Consider the following 19,067-nt stretch of genomic DNA (forward strand, 5'->3'; position numbering starts at 1 on the left):
TGGCGAGTTAGATTTTAGTGTTGGAGCTCTGGGAAGAGGGACTAGAATGTCATGACCATGGTCGAATGGGAAGGAACTTTGAAACGTGAAGTGGCTATGAGGAAGGGAGAGGGCCAATGATCCGCTACACGTTTTTTCACCGGGTCATTGACAAGAGTGTATGCTTCTAGTTTATAAATGAGCAGCTAGAAGCACCCAGGCATTAGGGAATTTTCTTTGCAGTCACAGTAAGAAACATAGCCAATATTAGTGTTTACATATTTTCAACTTCTGTCATTGGGTAAGCTACGAAGCTTGCAAAATGGCAAGATTCTGATCCTGTGGACTCCAGGGTGATTGTATCCTAATTGGAAAATAATTTCCTTCAGTCCATCTTTCTTATCTAAGGAGAACTTCAGTGCCAGTGAATTCAAAGTCCATCAGACTCCTATTCGTAGGAATCTGAACTTGCCATTAGATGTCAGTCTTAACTTTTAAAGTCTGGTAAGAGGGTAGTTGGTGCTTGGTACAGTACTGAGGGAGGGGCCGTAGTATGTAATAAGCAGGGTAGGGTGGTAGAAAGCGAACTAGACTAGCCAGCTGAAGATCTGTCTTCTGCCACTGACTAGCTGTGTGACCTCGGACAGTTGACTCAGCTTCTCTCAACCTCAGGGTCTTTATTTGTCGGGGAAAATGTAACAGGGTCCTGAGGATAGTATGCAAAAACTTCTTTGTAAAGTCTAAATGCCATGTATTTGGGAAATACTGGTATTTCAGCCATAAAAGGCTTCAAGTAATAAATTACTTAAAAAAATTTTTTTTTAATGTTTATTTTTGAAAGAGAGAGAGACAGACATACAGAGCACGAGCCAGGGAGGGGCAGAGAGAGAGACAGAGACATAGAATCTGAAGCAGGCTCCAGGCTCTGAGCTGTCAGCACAGAGCCCGACGTGGGGCTTGAACTCACAAGCTGTGAGATCATAACCTAAGTAGAAGTCGCATGCTTAACCGACTGAGCCACCCAGGCGCCCCAAGAATAAATGATTTTTAATTTGATTTCAAAAAGTTAAGTTTTTGGATAAAATGTACTGTTACCAAAATGAACTTTGTTATTGAAAAGCTCAATTATGTTATCTGGCTCCTTCCCCTCAGAGAAAGCAATTCCTTAATTTGGAATTTGGAAAATTCTTTTATTCTTCTTCTAGTAAATAATAACTTATTAGAGTGGCTTCGTATGGGCTCTGGCTCTTGTGTTTACTGGGGGGCGGGGGGGGGCTGCAGACCCAAAGTGGGGGCAGCTCTGCCCTTCTCTCTCAACTTGGACCATGAAACCTTCAACGCTGCTTCAGCAGAAGCAGCTTTGTGTTCGGTAATCACTGTAAGTGCTTTTTACCTGTGATTGTTTCCAGTTCCTGTTTTGTGTTTGTGGGTTTTTTTTTTTCTTTTTTTCTTTTTTCTTTCTTTTTTTATCCAGTAGGATTGATACTTTCTTAATGTTTTCTGATTGTTTTGTTTTGTCTTTACTAATTTTCTTCCTTCTGCTTTTTCTAGCTTTATTTCCTCCCAGTTTCTTGAGTTGGGTACTTATTTTCATTCCCTCTTGTTTGTCACTATATTGAAAGCTGTGAATTTTCCTCCCAAGTGTCACTTTCATTATTTCCCATAAGCTGATGTATCTTTACCTTGCTCTTTTGGGTAAGGTATTAAGAGACCTACTACTAAATAAGGAACACCGATGTTAAATTATTTGTGTTTTGGAAGATAAGTATAAAAAATTGAAATCCTTGGGTCCATTTTTGAAAAATCATTTTATTTTGTCTGTAATTTCAACTACCTAGTCCATTAAAGCTTTTAGTGGCATTCTTTATAAAACTTTTAATTCAAATGTGGTTTTTTAAATTTATTCATTCAAAAACATTTTATTAAGCTGTTAGGAATGTTCCGGACTTTGGTACTAAGCCACGGGGATGATATAAGACATAGTCCTTGGCATGAAAAAACTCACAATCTGGTAGGGGTGACAGCCACATAAACACATGAGAGTTCTAGCATGGAAAATGCACAACAGAGATATTTCTAGGGGATAAACAGTACGACCGAAAGAGGTGACACCTAACCCAGCCTGTGTATGGGAGTGAGAAGACCAGAGCAGCCTTCTTGGAAGAGATTGTGTTGAAACTGAATCTAAATGGTGGACCTGTGGGTGGAAGAAGAAGGGTGAGGACAGGTTTCAGAACACAAGCTAGCGTGCATGCATGTATATATGTATGCATGTATGTATAACAGCAGGCTGGTTAGTGGTATTGGACGATAGGGAATCAGCAGAGAGCAGCTAGGATGGAAGCTGGAAGAGAAGACAAGGGCTGATTTAAAGGAGAGCTTTCTCTGTGAAGGAACTTCTCTATATCTCACAGGTGACGGGCCATAGAGACCCAGTCGGCTTTGCCTTTCAGCTGGACCGCTCGGGTAGCTGGAGGAGGGCAGATCGGAGGGCGGGGCAGCATCACCGCTTTTCCTTCCTGCTCACTGGTGACCACGCCGAGGAAAAGTGAGCTAGCCAAAAGTAGAGAAGCAAAGTACTCCGACAACCCCAGAATTTGATCATAAAACTCTGCAGCACCAAGGATTTACATCAGAGGCTAAATTCTTATGGATTTGCATGGCTAGAAACAGAACCCTTATTTATTAGCTTGTAACAACTTTCACTACCTCTGTTATGATTTAACCTTATTTATAGCCAGGAACACCTAAGAACCTCAGACTTTTCCTTGCCCCACGAAGTGGCCACAGTAGCCACTTCAGAATGCTTGCCAGCATGTGTATGCTTTCAATATGCTGGAAAGAGATAACGTGTCCTTAGCGTATGGTTATTCAGCATCTGAGCAGAGAGCAGGTCAAATGTAGTTCTTTCCCTTGACACCTGAGAGGCTGATTATCTTTGGGGGACGGGATTCTTTAGAAGCCAGAGTGTACATCCCTGAAAGCAGGGTTTTCTAGGAGCATCTTTCACCTGCTGGGTGGGGGGAGCGCTGCGGTAGCTGACAGGGCGCTGGAGGAGATCTTGAGTCTCCCTTTCTCCACCTCACTCAGTGCTGGGAGACGTGTGCGTTAGCCCTGCAGCACTCTGCGCCCACGTTGCCCTTTGTGGTTACGGCTGTTCGTGAGCAGAAGAATGTGGCGAAGGAGCCCGGCTCTGTGGTGAGGAGTGGGAGGCTGCGACTCAGAGGGAGCGCTGGCCCTCTCTGTGCGGGCGAGTGTGAGATTTCAGGACCAGCTATCATTAGGAGCAGCTCCAGCTCCTCCAGCCTGGGAGTTTAATCAAAGGAATAAGAGCAGACCACCCAGGCGAGGGCTCCAGGGCGAACGAATGTGCTGTGTCAGTCTCTGTTCCCCAGCCAGCCGGTGCCCGGGATGTGGCCAGGCCTCCTGGAAATGTGCTGACAGATACATAGGAGGGAGGAGACACTTTCTGCTTCTCACATTTTTCATGAAGATGGAGAGTGGAAAAGAAACCAATTCTGTTTCTTTCATTTTTTGCTCCTGACCCTGATACTTTTCTAGAGCAGTTCTGGAGAAGGGTGTATGCCGAGGTGTGGAATGTTTGGTTTCCACTGGCTACTCGTTCCTCTCAGTCACTCATGTATCAAGGAATTCTCTATCATTTCTTCTGCTTCAGCAGCTGCCACAGTAGACCTTGAGTGAATCTTAATTTCAAAATTTCCAATTTGAAGGTGAAATTGGCAGAGAGAGCTAGCTAAATTTCTGAAATGATGACGAATGTTCTCCAGAACCGAGGCGGATGGCACCCAGTTTATCACAAGGTTGGGCGCTGGGCACTGGGCACTCTCCCCCTGCCTCCTTAGCGTGCCTGGACACGTTTGAACTGCTGTACATTTGGGTTCTGATTGGGTGGTTGTTTTCCAAGTCTAGCTCCATTTTGTTCTGTATTCTTTCTGGGTAGAAAAAGTTGCACTTTTTTTGTATCGTGTACATTACTCTTTCCCATTTCTAGAAACAGAAAAGGATAAATAGAAAAAGCAGGAGTTCTTGAGTCAGTGAGACCTTGGACGAGTTACTTAACATCCCTGTGCCTTGATTTCCTTTTCTGTAAAATGGGGTAATTTTAGTATTGAGACTAATTCTCCTCCTCGATCCCTGTGCCTCCCGGCTCTAGGACCTAGTTCCAACTGATCCTATTTAATTCCCTAGCTCCTCTGTCTCTCAAGGCTTTCAGCCCCAGTTTTCCTTAGTTCCTTAGCCTACTCTGTGGTCTCTTGTTCTAGTAACCTTTCTTTCACCCTGCCACCCCCAACCCCCACAAGCTCTTGTCTTCCCTGTACTGCCATCTTGTTTTAAAATAACATGCCCTTGGGGCACCTGGGTGGCTCAGTCGGTTAAGTATCCGGCTTTGGCTCAGGTCATCACCTCGCGATTTGTGAGTTTGAGCCCCATGTCGGGCTCTCTGCTGACAGCTCAGAGCCTCAAGCCTGCTTTGGATTCTGTGTCTCCTCTCTGATCCTCCCCAGCTCTCTCTCTCGCTCTCTCTCTCTCTCTCTCTCTCTCAAAAATAAACGTTAAAAAAAATTTTTTTAGTAACATGCCCTTGCTGCCCAGGTCCCTGACCCCTTCCCCTCCACACTTACTCTTACAGTCTGACCTTATCTCTTACATTTTGTCCAGCTCTCAGAGATTGCTGATGACCTTGGATTGCCAATCTTGGTCACCTATTTTTAATCCTTCTTCTCCCTCAGCATGTGGTACTATTATTGACCACCTCCTACCTGAAAACTTTTCTTAGCTTCTCCAACCCTTTAGTTCTTCCTCTAAGAGCTCATCCTCCTCTTTCCCCTGAAAACTAGATTCCATTTGCAACATGTGTTTTTTTTAAATATAATTTATTGACAAATTGGTTTCCATACAACACCTACCAGCACCCAAAATACCCAACGTATTGTAAACATATTTTGAAAATATTCAAAGAAGTATTCAGTACTCAAAAACCTATTTGTTCTTTCCCTTTTTTCTCTCTGTATTGGTGACACTGCATTTCTTGGCATTTAGGTATGGAGCCTTTGATTTATCACTGTCTCTGTTTGCGTCTTGATTGTCTGTACATCCAGGCAATTGCCAATTCTTGCTGATTCTGACTCCATAATGTCTCATATATGTCTTCTCTGTTTCACTTTCACATCTGCTGTCCTGCTTAAGACCTTAATTATCTCAACTGGACAGCTGCAGTTACCTCCCAAAGGGTCTCCTGCCCACCCTGGTCTTGGCTGTAAAGGAATCTTCTGGAATCACAAGTCTGATGATAATACTCCTTTGCCCAAGAATCTCGAGGGGGCTTTCTGTTATCTACAGTGTGGAGCCCAAGCTATTAAGTGTTATTCAAAGCCTTTATTTAGAATCTGGCTCCGGGCTACTTCCCCGGCCTGTCCTCGCCCATCACACATGTTCTTGTGCAAGTCACTCAGAATTTGTTAGTCTCCACGCCTTAGGTTTTGCTATCTTCTCACGGGAAATGTTCCCCTGTTACCATGTCTAACCTTATGCATTTGTCCAGGCTCCACATAGTTGCTGTTGGTTCTCACGCCTTTCCTGGTATAATCTGAAAGCAGCCCCTGTACTCAGAGGGCAGGGAGAGACTAAAGAAGGAGGCAGACCACTCGAGGTTGGTAGGTGGCAATTTTAATAATAGCAGAGGAAACTTACATAGGAGGCTTGTTTTGGGCAGCAAGACGAATGGCTCCCCGCACCTGCCCACCAGATCTTATAAGCTTATAAAGAGTCGCTAACTGGGCTCAGCTATATATACCATGCAGGTGTTTTCAACACAACATCATCATCTCAAGGCCATGTCCCTGGAGCAGCCTCTAGGAGCGCTAACAGCAAGCGGAGCCCACATTCCAAGGACAGGGGAGGAGGGGCTGAGAAGCTTCTGAGTTCCCGGAGCCAGCTCACAGGTCAGTTGGCGGCCACGTCTTTCTCATGACGTTTCCAAACAGGTGCCCCTTCACTCATATACATGCTACTTCACTCATCACACTGTGCATGTCCAGATAGCTGTCTCCTTCGACAGATGGTGGGCCCTTTGGGGGCAGTGTCCTCTGCTGCCTCAGAACCTGACTCATGGGTAGTACTCAGGAAATGTGCTCATGCTATTGGACTGGAAGTTTCTTGGTTAAGGATGGGGACTGTGTCCATGTTTTCACCCATTTTGTTTTCGGCTTGGTATATGGTGTGCACTCAATACGTTTTTGAATAAAGAAATGAATGCAGAACCCACTGCTGCCCCAGCCAGAAGTCATCTTTCCATTCTCCATACTCCTTTAGCCCCTTATTAGTCTCTCTGTAGAGTAAACCCATTATAGTGATGTTTCATCTCTTATTTCTTATTGAGTTATAATCTATGTGATGGCAGTTCTTTCTAATCCATCAGCTAATTCAGCACCCTCACACTAGCTAGGTACTTATCACATCCCTGCTAAGTTGAAAAGAATTTCTCTTCTGTATTTTGTTGGTTTCTACATTGTTTTATTTTTAAATATTTATTTTTTAAATGTTTATTTATTTGAGAGTGCACACAGGTGAGCGGAAGAGGGGCAGAGAGAGAGAATCCCAAGCAGGCTCTGTGCTGACAGTGTATGCTAGACCTCACGAACCTTGAGATAGTGACCTGAGCCAAAATCGAGAGTCGGACGCTTAACCGAATGAGCCACCCAAGCATCCCAGTTTTTTTATATTCTTTTTGAAACTCCTGCTCTTCCATGTTTCATTTTTTTTTTTAACGTTTATTTATTTTTGAGACAGAGAGAGACAGAGCATGAACGGGGGAGGGTCAGAGAAAGGGAGACACAGAATCTGAAACAGGCTCCGGGCTCTGAGCTGTCAGCACAGAGCCCGACGCGGGGCTTGAACTCACGGACCGCGAGATCATGACCTGAGCCGAAGTCGGCCGCTTAACCGACTGAGCCACCCAGGCGCCCCCCATGTTTCATTTTTATTGGGAGTACCACACTGCCCTTCAGAATAAAGCCCCTGACATTAACTGAATGTCTATTTTGCACCAGGCACTGTGCTAAGAACTTTATAAGCATTATTTCTTTAACCCTACGATGCGGATACTTATTTTTTACAGATGAAGCAAACAGAAGCTGGAAGGAAAGATGACTGTGCTAAGGTCACACAAATGGCAGATGGCTGAATCAGGACTCAAACCCAAGTCTGTGTGATGCCATGCTCTTTCCTTTAGTGTTTTCCTACCTCCTCCTGTTTGATTCAGGACTCTAACCTTGCGTCAGCTGAACACTGCTGCAGTTATAGCAAAGCCAATGATTGAGCCTACAAGAGAGAAACAAATTGAACTTCCTGAGTTCATGATGAGAAGTGCTTCTCCACGCTCCAAAGCAGGTTGAGAAATGTGCAGGTCTGTCTAGATGATCAGTTACTTGTTGAGCGAACACTTCATCAGATTATTTTATGGTGAAATCATAAATTTGCCTAATCTTTTGAGCAGGCAAAATTCGGCCTTCTTAATTTGCAGTGATGCAAAAAGATCTATTTATCACTGGTGGTGGCAGCCCCCATCGACTCATAAAAACCAAATGTATAAACTGGAAACACTACAAAGTGATTTGGTGGTTTTGTAAGGTTTCCCAGGAATGTCTCAAATCTTAATCTGGAAATCTTTCCAGATTTTGGAGCACTGAATGTCGATATGTGTATGTGTATCGTGTAAATGACAGTGTTCAACAGAGAGGGGGGTGCATGACAAGAGAACTTAGTGCCGATGTACTGGGGCTGCAGAGATTCCCAGCTTTTCCTAGCCCCGTTTAGATTTCGATTAATGTTCTGACTCGTGCCTCCCAGTGATCAGAGTGTAAATCCCTTGAGGCTCATTTTATTGGGATCCAGGAGTTGACACAGGAGTTGAAGCTGTCTTAAAACACGTTGGTTGTTGTGGCTGATGATTTTATAAATTCTCAGGAAGTGGCCTTAAAAGAATGGTTAGAAAGGTAACTGTGTAAGGATGATTTTGTTTCATGTTCTTGATTGAATGTATGCTCTAAAATTTCTCTAGTGATGAGAATGATGTAATAAGTGTAGATCTGGGACTTTTGGTTTTCCTTTTCTCCTGAGTGAAGTGGATTCTGGTCCACTGGTGTTTCCTATTCAAGGCCTGCCTTTTGTTCTAGCTACATACACTAGAACAAGTCAGGAAGGACTTGCCACTTCATTGCCCCTGTTCCAAATCATTCGGAGCCCCATGGTCAGGAGAATGAAAGTTTCGGTAGCATGCTCAATTGATTTAGTCATATTCTGATGAGCCTTTGCATGTGAATAACATAGAGAGCTTTGTTCTCAAGATGATATTGGTGTAGCTCTGAGGACATTATGAATGCAGATTTAGACAAATTAATCTTCGTAACATTCTGAGTGATTCTTAACCCTTTTTGAGTCAGAGATCCCTTTGAGAATTGAATGAAGGCTATCTTGTTCTGAAAAAAAAAAATGTGCGGGGCGCCTGGGTGGCTCAGTCGGTTGAGCATCCGACTTCGGCTCAGGTCGTGATCTCGCCATCCGTGAGTTTGAGCCCCGCGTCCGGCTCTGTGTTGACAGCTCAGAGCCTGGAGCCTGTTTCAGATTCTGTGTCTCCCTCTCTCTCTGACCCTCCCCCATTCATGCTCTGTCTCTCTCTGTCTCAAAAATAAATAAACGTTAAAAAAAAAAATTAAAAAAAAAAAACTCAGTACTTAGACTAAGTACTCAGACTTAGAAATTTGCATTAATTTCAAAGGCTTCACAGATACTTTCCAATGAGGCTCCCTCTTGGTACAACCAGGGACCCACGGTCTCCACGTTAAGAACCTGTGAAAACTTTAAGGTAGCATATAGCCAGTAATATTGATAATTTGGCCAAAAATGACCACTCCAGATCTATGATCATCTTTGCTTCACACATTCTTTATATTATTTCAGTGATATCCCCCGACTAGGGTATAATCTTGATGGAAGCAAGGAGTTTTGTTTTGTTTTCACTGTTCACTCCATGCTGAGAAGAATTCCACCGAGTAGCTGATAAATATTTGTTGGATTAATGATACGATCTTCTGAAGCCCCATCTCTAGACTTCGCCTGAGCTATGCCAAGATTGTAAGTTGCGTTGGGAGCGCTAGGCCACCAGTTTGCTCACGTGGTAGCTATTATTTGGTCTTTCACGTTGAATTCCCAACCTCCATTTTGATAAAAAAGATACATGACATTTGCAAACAGCCTAGTGAACCTGAGGTTCAAGATCTGTTTCACGCAAGATAAAAGAAAGGGAAAACCCAAAGTGCCAGATCCATACTTACTACATGATTTTCATCACTGAAGAAACATTAGAGAATGTATGCAACCCGATCTCAAATGGAGTGTCAGCCGTTTGCAGTTTCACTGCCAAGAAGAAACATAACAGCAGAGACGTTGTGCAGACAAGGAGCAAAATCTGTACGCACAGCTCTTATTTCCCACATTTGAGAACCTTGCCCAAGGCTTCAAGACCAGGAAGAACGCGTCTCTAAAATTATGCAGGGCACTAGCAAGAGCAACACTTGCCTCTCTCTAATCACTGATTATTTTATTTCCCATTATTCCAAAGCTAGCCTTCCAGTGACAGTAATCACTTTTCCACTCACTGGTGATTCTAGCTTCTAGCTAGAGGCTGTGTGTGTGTGTGTGTGTGTGTGTGTGTGTGTGCGCGCGCACGCGCACGCGCGCGCTTGTGAGTAGATGAGACCCACTTCATTCAGTATATAAATGCTTTTGTGCCTGCTGGGCTAAGCTCGGAGGATACAACAGTGAATGAGATATAGTAATTTGTGGGCCAAGATAGGCAAATAAGCCTACAATTATAATACAGTACAAATCATGGCATGAAGTTCTTTCAGCCCTACCTCTAGGCTCTTGAAGCAGTTTAGTGACAAGGATCCTTTGCAGCTAAGGGAGATTGTTTATGAAAAATAAAGTTGACATTGGGAAGTAAAATGCAAGATGGTAGCAACTAGATTTCGGGATCCTGCTGCGCTAAAGTGGTTTGAAGGACCTTCTTAGAGCCAGTGATGAAACACCATATAAACTGATCTTTCGGTTTGCATGTTGGGGGTAATCCCTGCCTCCTGGCATAGCCCTCTCTAGATTTGCTGGTTGCGTTTTTCTAAGCAGCAATGATAAACCTTGGAACTGTGTTAAGAAAGGTAAAAGCCACGTGACAATCCACCAGCCCCAGTTAGCAGAAGGCTGCATTTGTAGATAAATCGTATCTATAGAGAGCATCTATAGAAATGGAGAATGTGGTCTGCTATGCACGGAGATTGTCTTGTCCTTAAGGGACTGATGGCATATGCATTCACAGAGGCAGATACCAGTTGATGATTGATGGGCTCGAGGGCTCACGCTGGATGCCGGCACCTTCGGTTTTTTTCATTAACCTGTGTTGTCTTTCCAAATATCTCCTAAAACTTCACCATTCTTAAATATCAGTCTGTTTGATTTTGTTGTTCCATGGTGGAGCTGGAAATTACTACCCATGTGGTCATTAAACACTGATTTAGGGCAAAGTGTGGCTGGAATCTAGGATTCCATAGTCACCACCTTGAGGTTCAGAAGAAGATGCCCAGAGAGTATCCTTCAGGCCAGAGCCACCTCTTATTACTATTTTTGGTTCCAGACTCCTGACTGGAATTCCTAGCTTTGGTGACTTGGGCTACATAGTGTATGATCCAATGACTTCTTTTGCCCACCAGGCCTCAGGCCTAGACCCAAGCCATCTAGTCAGACCTTTCCCCCCAAGGCCCACACCCTAATCTTGATCATCAAACCATTCTACTGTTGAAGAGAGGCATGGCAAGATAATCTAAGGACAGGCATACTTGCACTAAGGCCCACTCTTTGACCATCCCTTCTTAAAATGCCAGGCAGCACCATCTTGCTTTGCCAGCTGTGGGAAGATGTATCCAAAAGAGGGCTGATCCAAGAAGAAACCACGAACAATGAACACATGAATTTAAGAGTGTTTATCGGCAGATTACAAAGCAGGTCTCTAGCTCCGTGGTCCAGCACTCCTGAGCCTAGGAGGGAAGTGAGTAGAGGCCAGCAATGGCGTGTCCTGCATCCCGACCTCCGTACCTCTTGCCTGACTACCGTGGCTCTCGACGAATCTTAGTTTTCCTTATTAGCTCCTTTCTCCCCAGCCCATGAAACAGCACTAGATTTTTCTACCCACACCACGATTCTGACATAGCACTACTCTATCAGAACCCTTCAGCAAGCTTACTGTTACCTCTTAGATTAAGAGCAAAATGTTTAGTCTGGCATTCAGTGATCTCCCCAAGCCATTTTTTCTTTCTGTTCCTATCTTTTATTGCTCTGAGATTTAGCCAAATTAGACTGCTTCCTATTTCTCAGACATTCTTCCTGCCTGTTTCTGCATTTTGACTTAACGCTTTTTCCCTCTAGGAACCACCACCATCCCACCACCCCCACAGCAATCCTACTGCCTGTCCTTTTAGGCCTAGCTCAGAGGTCTTTAAATTTCCTTAGCATTTTTATTGTGGCAGTTATCACATCCTAGAGGCCTTGAATATTGTTCTCTGTTTCTATGTGTCTTGTCTCGCTAGATTACCAGTTCCTTCATGGGTAACGTTTTAATGGGCCACATTTTAATCTGTGTATACCCCTAAGATTTGACCCAAGACCTTGCTTATATGAAGCAGGTTTGGACTTCTTTTGAGCGTTCAGGTGTGCAGCATTTCTAGAGCATGGCAACTACAGCAACAGTGATCTAGTTAGGCCTGGCCCTGGATCCTCTTTGGATACCAAAAGGTTATGTATCTGGGTGGGTGGTGGGTATATTCTGGGAAGCCATCAGGGCAATGCCATCATATTTTCATTACAACACTGGCAGCAAACAGCAAACAGCAGTAACAAGCAGTAACACTTGGGCGGGCCAGCAGCCGGAAATTGGCCTCCCTCTCTGTGTTTCACCTACCCCCTTTACAATCCATCACCTGTATTTATTCCCGCTGTAATTTAAACACCTGTCTAGATGGAATGCGCACAATGTGTCCCTACCCCACACATTCAGATATTTGCTCACCTGCCTGATTCGGAAGGCTGGCTCTAAAATAAACAGCGTTTTGGTATTACAAGAAAAAATGCACCGAGGTCACCGTGGCAATGGACATGAAGAAGGGAATGGGAGTGGAACCTCTGGAAGAGCAGCCCCGGGAGAGTGGAGCAGAGGAGGGGGAGGAGCAAGGGGTGAAGCATCTGCCTAAGGCCTAGGCAGCGGTGGGTGGGATCCTGTGACTAGATCTCCCCGCAGGCAATCATTCACTTAGCTGACCAGCTAGAGAAAGGCTGGGGTGGAGGAATATTTACCAAGTTTAATTTTTAGGCTTAAATGTCTTGGTTATTTATTTTTTTTCCTTTTAATGATTTTTAAGAGAGGAGAGAGACAGAGTGGGGAAGGGGCAGAGAGAGCCTGAGACAGAGTCCAAAGCAGGCTCCAGGCCCTGAGCCGTCAGCGCGAAGCCCGATGCGGAGCTCGAACTCACAAACTGCAAGATCGTGATCTGAGCCGAAGTCAGACGCTTAACCAACTGAGCAACCCAGGGACCCCAATGTCTTGGTTATTTTTAATGGCCACTGTTTCTCATGGCAGCAAAACAAGTAGACTTGGAATTTTCTGACCCTTGTTTTAAACCATTTTATTCACATTTGCATCCTTGTCATACTGAATGATTACTTAGTTAACGTTTGAGCATCCAAACAACACTGAGAAATAGTAAAATCTTGAAGTTCTGATAGAATTATTTTCTCTACTCCTTCCCCTTGGGTGTTTTGTATCGTGCTCTTCACCCCGTCCAGGCATTTCTGCTGGTTTTTGGGAAATTCCCGGAGCTTTCTGGAGGAGAACCTTTCTATGGCCCCCGTTTCCTTTTCCACCATCTCCTGTAAAAGTGCTTCCCTGACAATACCAGGCACGTGAATTACCTGTGTGTGGCTCTTGTCAGATGCACATTTCCTGCACTGGGGCTGAGGCTGGCTGAGAGTCTGCCTCCTTATCAAGCTCCCAGGGATTGCAGATGCTGCTGGTCACAGATGGACCTGTAAGTTCCAGGTTCTGGTACAAGGCAGTGAGAGTAACACAGTGCTTAGAAACTACAAGCATCAGGCAGACCAGGAATTGAAACTAGGGGCTGAAATGTAACAATTATTCTTGAGCAAGTTATTTCAACTCTCAACCTCAATTTTCCCATCTATAAGTGAAGGCAATAATCCTACCTAACAGAGTTGTCTTGAAGACTAAATAAGTTTATATATAAATACATACACACACACACACACACACACACACAGAGGACAATGCCTGGCAAAAATTAAGTGTTCATTAAATTTAGCTATCGTTAGCTAAACATGACTTTATTGTTACTATTACTGTTGTGAACCTGAAAGTTTTTGTATTTGCATAAAAATTAAGGTAGACTGTTTTAGAAGTCCACAGACTTACAAGGTTTTTACGTACGTGTGCTATCTTTTGCACATAAAGATGTTGATATCCATTGTCAGCAAGGCATGTTATTTGTGTCATAGTTTCAGTAATTAAAATGGGTTTTAAACTGTCCCATCTATCTTCCAGACACTACGTGACCAATGGGATGAATTCATGAGTTGGCCAGCCTAGATTTAGTAGCACAGACTCTGATTATTGGCCCAGGAAAGCCACCTGGCCCAATGGCTACAACCTCTACCTTGATAGCCTAATACTCCTCACAAAAATCATGAGCTGTCTCTTTTGTTACTAGTACTCTATGTCTTTATGTGCTATTAAGCCTGTCCTTCTTGAAAATGCTTCAGCGTGGAATGTTCATCATTACTGAAAATCAGATATATGTATGAAATTGTCCACTTTCTCTTCATCTGATGAGGCTTTGTTTACCTGGAGAAACAGAGATGGACAGAGCGTCAGATGTAGCCTGGTGGCAGCCATATTTATCATCCTTCTTCCTGTTAGGGTGGAACCTCCACGTGTGAACCCTGATTGACGTGTAGAGTTTATTAAGGCCCGGCGCAACGCAGGGAGATTTGCCCTGCCCTTAGATATTCCCTAGTCAAGACAAGGTGCCATTGGGGCCACAATTGATGCTTGGGTCCATTTTAGTTCGGCATCTCCTTCTGCCCATCCTGGAAAAAACTGGGAAACTGAAAGGAAGAACCAGAAGCTGTTTTAAGTCACATAGTCTAGGAATGATTAGCTTGGACCGACTCTAGCAAGACGTAAGTTTGTACACATAAGATTCAGCTAGATCTGGTTGAGGCTTCCGAGCTATGCTATCTGATTAGGTAGCCACGAGGTAGGTACATGTGGCTTTTAAAATTTAAGTTATATAAAGTTTAAATTCCAGTACCTTAGTCATACCAGACACGTTGCAAATGCATAATAGCCACATATGGCTTGTGGCCACTGTATTGGGCAGTGCAGATTATAGAACATTGACGTCATCCCAATACGCTCTGTTGCATAGGGCTATTCTAGAACAGGGGTTGTTTGTCACTTCTGACTGATTTGTATTGGCTGTCTGGAGGACTGTGTAAAGAAGTTTCTGAGGCCATATCTAAGTGAGCCCCAAGTTGTTTGATTATTTACTGGCAACGTATGTTCCAGGAAGACAGAGCCGGGTCAGGTAGGGATAGTTGTGACATAGGTCCTGGGTGTCTTCTAGACAAAACCTTAGAAGTAAGAATAGAATATTTAAAATAGAGGATCAGTTATTATTTAAAGAGACAGGTTACATTTTTAGCAGGAGTCCTTTGTAAAGAAAGATGAGGGGCACCTGGGTGGCTCCGTCGCTTAAGCCTCTGACTTCGGCTCAGGTCACGATCTTCTGGTTCATGAGTTCAGGCCCTCATCGGGCTCTGTACTGACAGCTCAAAGCCTGGAGCCTGCTTCAGACTCTGTGTCTCCCTCTCTCTCTGCCCCTCCCCCTGCTCACACTCTGTTTCGCTCACTCAAAAATAAATAAACATTAAAAACTAAAAATGAGAAGCTTTAAAAGTTTTGTTATTCTTTATATAATCTCTCATTTAAGAGTGGTCCCTTTGCTACTTCAAAATAATGACGATATTTTGTTTTTGTGTAGAAGCAAATCACAATAGCTACCATTTTTTGGTTTATGCATGAAATGAGGAATCAGTGTTACATGAAAAAACAAAACCCACAAAGAACCACCAAGAATCTAAAATTCGTTTCATGTTCATGCCTCCTTTTACTATACCTGCTAAGAAACCAAACCGATTGATGGGATGTTGGGTTCCCCCCACCCCACCCACTTCTTTAATATCCTCTGGTGAAGGGTAACATGGGGAATAATATTTAAGGCAAAGTGTATTCAATGCCTGTATAATCACTGTTGTCAGAATTTGAGATAGCTAATTATATTTTCAAAAATCTCTAAGAATTAAGGATAACGAGGACTGTTTCCTACTAGTTTTAAAACTAGAAAATGGATTCTAAAACAAGAGTACCAGTTCTGCAACTGTTACGTGACCTTGAGCAAATTAGTTACGGTGAACTCTGAGCCTTAGTGTCTCCATCTCTGAAAGGGAGCGTAACAGTGTCTGCTTCCGTGAGTGATGGGTAAGGAGTAAGTGAGATCTAAAAGCTCACTTCCAGGTGCCTGACATTACTATTCAAATGTTAAACCATGTTTGGGGAAAGTATACCACATGCACTTGGAGGAGAACATTTTCTGTCTAACCGTGGCCCTGCACTTAGCAGGTATGTGACTTTTGTCTAATTGCTTACCGTCAGAATTATCAAATTGATTTCAGTTTCCTCTTTTATAAAATGGGGGTAACAATAGAACCTACTTCAGAGGGCTCGCTCAGGGTGAGCTAATGCATATCAAAGACAATGCAAGGACATCTAATACATGGCACATGGTGAGCATTCAATAACTTAGGTATTAGCATGAAAATGACGGTGTTTAAATTAGGGGTAGCCTTGCCGAAAGAGAGAAGATTGAAGAAATCTGATATTTCTTCTCTTTCCCATCCACTAATCTCCAAACTATACAGTTTATACTAAACATGGTAAAGTGTGTACATTTTGTTTATTTTATTGCTGTTCCACTATAAATTATTAATAAGCCTCTTGTATTAGGGTTTTGGCATGCTGCCTGAGGCAGCAATAGGAGAAGCTGCTAGTTATCATAAAGACCTTTCTCACTCTATAGCGTTTTTACAAGCTGCGAGCTCATGTCTAATTTGAAAGGCCTGATGTTTAAGGCCAGGGAGCAGGGCAGGAAGGAAGAGGGCTCAGTGTGGGGCAGGGGTGAGTTCGGTCCTTTTATTTTATTTATTGTCTGAGAACCTGACCTATGTTGCCTCTGGGGTGTAGGAAGAAGGCATGGCTCCTCGAAGGCTCTAGGGGCCAGAGAATACTACCATAACCTGCCCCAGTATATTCCCTCCCTACCCTTTCGTCTGCGTGTGTCTTCTCAAGGGGGTCAGAAATGATGAGCCAAGGTTGGCTTCTGAAGCTTCTTCTAAAGACAGGTCCACACTGAAGGGTGCAGCCTGAGTGTCCCATACCCCAGCCTCCACAGACACTCCTGACCTATGGAAAATGCTTTCTTCCCAAGAAAACTATTTGAGTCCTTTGGTGTGAAGGCCTAGTCCTGGGCTGTTTCGCGTACTGAGTTCTTTAACTAGGGATGAAGTACTATACGGTGGCTAGAAATGATTTCTGTTTCTTTCAGAATTTTCAGAGTTAAAAAAAAAAAAAAAAAAAGACAATGCTCCAGAATTCTTCTGTTTGTAAATGTCAAAATTGCTAGGCTGTTAGGACATTTTTGAGGAGGATGCTTTTCCTGGAATTTCCATCTCCTGTGCCTCACGCTCAGCACCCAGCATTCAGCTTTGTGCCCTCCCGCCTTTCATCATCCCCTCCCTGTGCAACTGATTTTGAAACACTTCTCAAACCATCCTTTCTTTTCTGATTTCATCCTCATCACACAGGTTTTAAGCTCACCACCTCGTGTCTGTATTTCTCATAATAATTTACATTTTCTCTTTTGGATGATAAAAGTACTCCATGCCCTTTAGGAGTTTGTATCTGTGTGTGTGTGTGTGTGTGTGTGTGTGTGTGTGTGTGTGTGTGTGTTTAAGGAAATTTGGATCTGCTTTTTGTACAGTTTCATAGTGTGATTTTTTTTCTTTAACCTGAGATATTAACATGTTCCTATATTATTACGAATTTTTCAAAAAACTACCAAATGCATAGCGTTCCCTTATATAGACAGAGCAAAATTTACCAAACAACACTGTTAGTCATTCTGATCTTTCCCTTTTTCAATATTAAAATCAATGCCTGTTTTCAAAATCTGTTCACAATATAGTGTAGTGAGTAAGAAGATAGGCTTTGGAGCTCCAAAGACCGGGGTCCAGATCCTGGTCTGACCAATTGTTCATAGGCCTCAGTTTGATTCTTTGTAAATGGGGATCATAAAGGCACTTACCGACAGAATTATGACAGTGTAAATGAGATGCGTGTAATGTACTCATTTACGCAGAGCTTTGCACGTTCTCAGTTCTGCTAAATGGTAACTGCTATCACGACAGTCACCCTCATTAATCATGTGCAATTAGTTTTTAGCACAGTTGCTAGAAGTTAGATGATAGCATCAAAGTGTACAAATACTCTGATACCTGTAATAATCGATTGCCAAATTCTAGAAAGATTCTACCAATTTATAGTCACATAAATACTAGAGGTACATATCTAATATAATGTTTTTTGTTGTTAGGTATTGATGTATATACGAAAATGGCCTCTTACATTTACATTCCTTTGATTTTCCAGTGGAAATGACTAGTTTTAAATGTTTAGTTGGTTAATTATATTCCTTTTTTGTAAATTGTTTATTGGGGTCGGTGCCCATTTTTCTTTTGCCTGTGCATCTTTTGTCTAAATGAGTGAGTTCTTTGTATGTGACAGTAATTATTATTATGTGTAACTAAAATTTATTGTGCCTTTAGAACTTGTAGATGAGAGGGGCGCCTGGGTGGCGCAGTCGGTTAAGCGTCCGACTTCAGCCAGGTCACGATCTCGCGGTCTGTGAGTTCGAGCCCCGCGTCAGGCTCTGGGCTGATGGCTCGGAGCCTGGAGCCTGTTTCCGATTCTGTGTCTCCCTCTCTCTCTGCCCCTCCCCCGTTCATGCTCTGTCTCTCTCTGTCCCAAAAATAAATAAAAAAATAAAAATAAAAAAAAAAAAGAACTTGTAGATGAGAGAACAAGGGTCAGAAAGGCTGAATATCTTGCCTCGTGTCTTAGACCCTTGTCTGGCACAGAGTAAATACACAGTAAACTCTTGCTGTTGTGGTTATTGATCTTTGTATTTCACAGCGCCTGGCACAGTACAGTACTTTGCACACGATACGAGCAGAATACATAGTTGGTAACTTACGTTGACACCAGCCACCCTCACTTCTCTGAACTCTTTGATGGGCACAGAAGCCAGCCTCTAATGGGTGCCTTTGTCACAGCCCCTGTTTTAGCTCAGATGAATCAGCATCTCCTGGACTTTACTTGATTTCCTCCACATGTTCTTAATGATACTTTTCTAAAATGCCGTGAAATCATGTTATTTCCCTCACTTCGCTTCTAGGTAACAAACCTGAATTTGGCAAGTGGCGCCATAAGCAGAAGCAGCGCTTCAACGTCCCCCACCCTTCGGCCCGTGATCAGTCCTAATGGCCCGACATGGTCCCTACAGTCAGACCTTCAAGCTCCTGAGAGCCACCCCACCCCTCCTGGAAGCAGGTATGTGAAGGGTCCTGGAGCTAGTGCTTGAGTCACCGAGACAGCCTGGGTCCTAAGTGAGCCTTTCCTACCTTGAACTCCCTGCACAGACTCCCATGGTCTGTGCCTTTCCCCACTTGTCCCAGTAGTCTGGCACTTGAATTGAGGGCCTCGTTTTATCTGTAAGACAGTTTGTGGACAAATCAAAGGCAAAGGAAGTTTCTGATACAGTTCAGTGAGCTCA

The 19,067-nt window shown here is 43.5% G+C and overlaps 1 protein-coding gene and 1 long non-coding RNA gene across 14 annotated transcripts in view; one reads left to right on the plus strand and one right to left on the minus strand.

The window, feature by feature from the left end:
• The window catches only part of TTLL5 (tubulin tyrosine ligase like 5), a 284,938-nt gene that overhangs the window by 129,464 nt on the left and 136,407 nt on the right, over nucleotides 1-19,067 (plus strand). For all 13 annotated transcript variants that reach the window (XR_006203962.1, XM_042943838.1, XM_042943847.1 and 10 more), the window contains one exon: nucleotides 18,690-18,844. Coding sequence is in view for 12 of the 13 variants with exons in the window: in XM_042943838.1 (XP_042799772.1) it covers nucleotides 18,690-18,844 (155 nt within the window). In the remaining variant the exon portion in view is untranslated. The remainder of the gene's footprint in view (nucleotides 1-18,689; nucleotides 18,845-19,067) is intronic.
• On the minus strand, nucleotides 13,401-14,705 carry LOC122222965. Its single transcript, XR_006203964.1, has 2 exons — nucleotides 14,430-14,705; nucleotides 13,401-13,960 (listed from the first exon to the last, which is right to left on the minus strand). It is a non-coding gene; the product is annotated as an uncharacterized LOC122222965 (long non-coding RNA).

Source organism: Panthera leo, chromosome B3 (genome assembly GCF_018350215.1).
Source record: "Panthera leo isolate Ple1 chromosome B3, P.leo_Ple1_pat1.1, whole genome shotgun sequence".
Lineage (NCBI taxonomy): Eukaryota > Metazoa > Chordata > Mammalia > Carnivora > Felidae > Panthera > Panthera leo.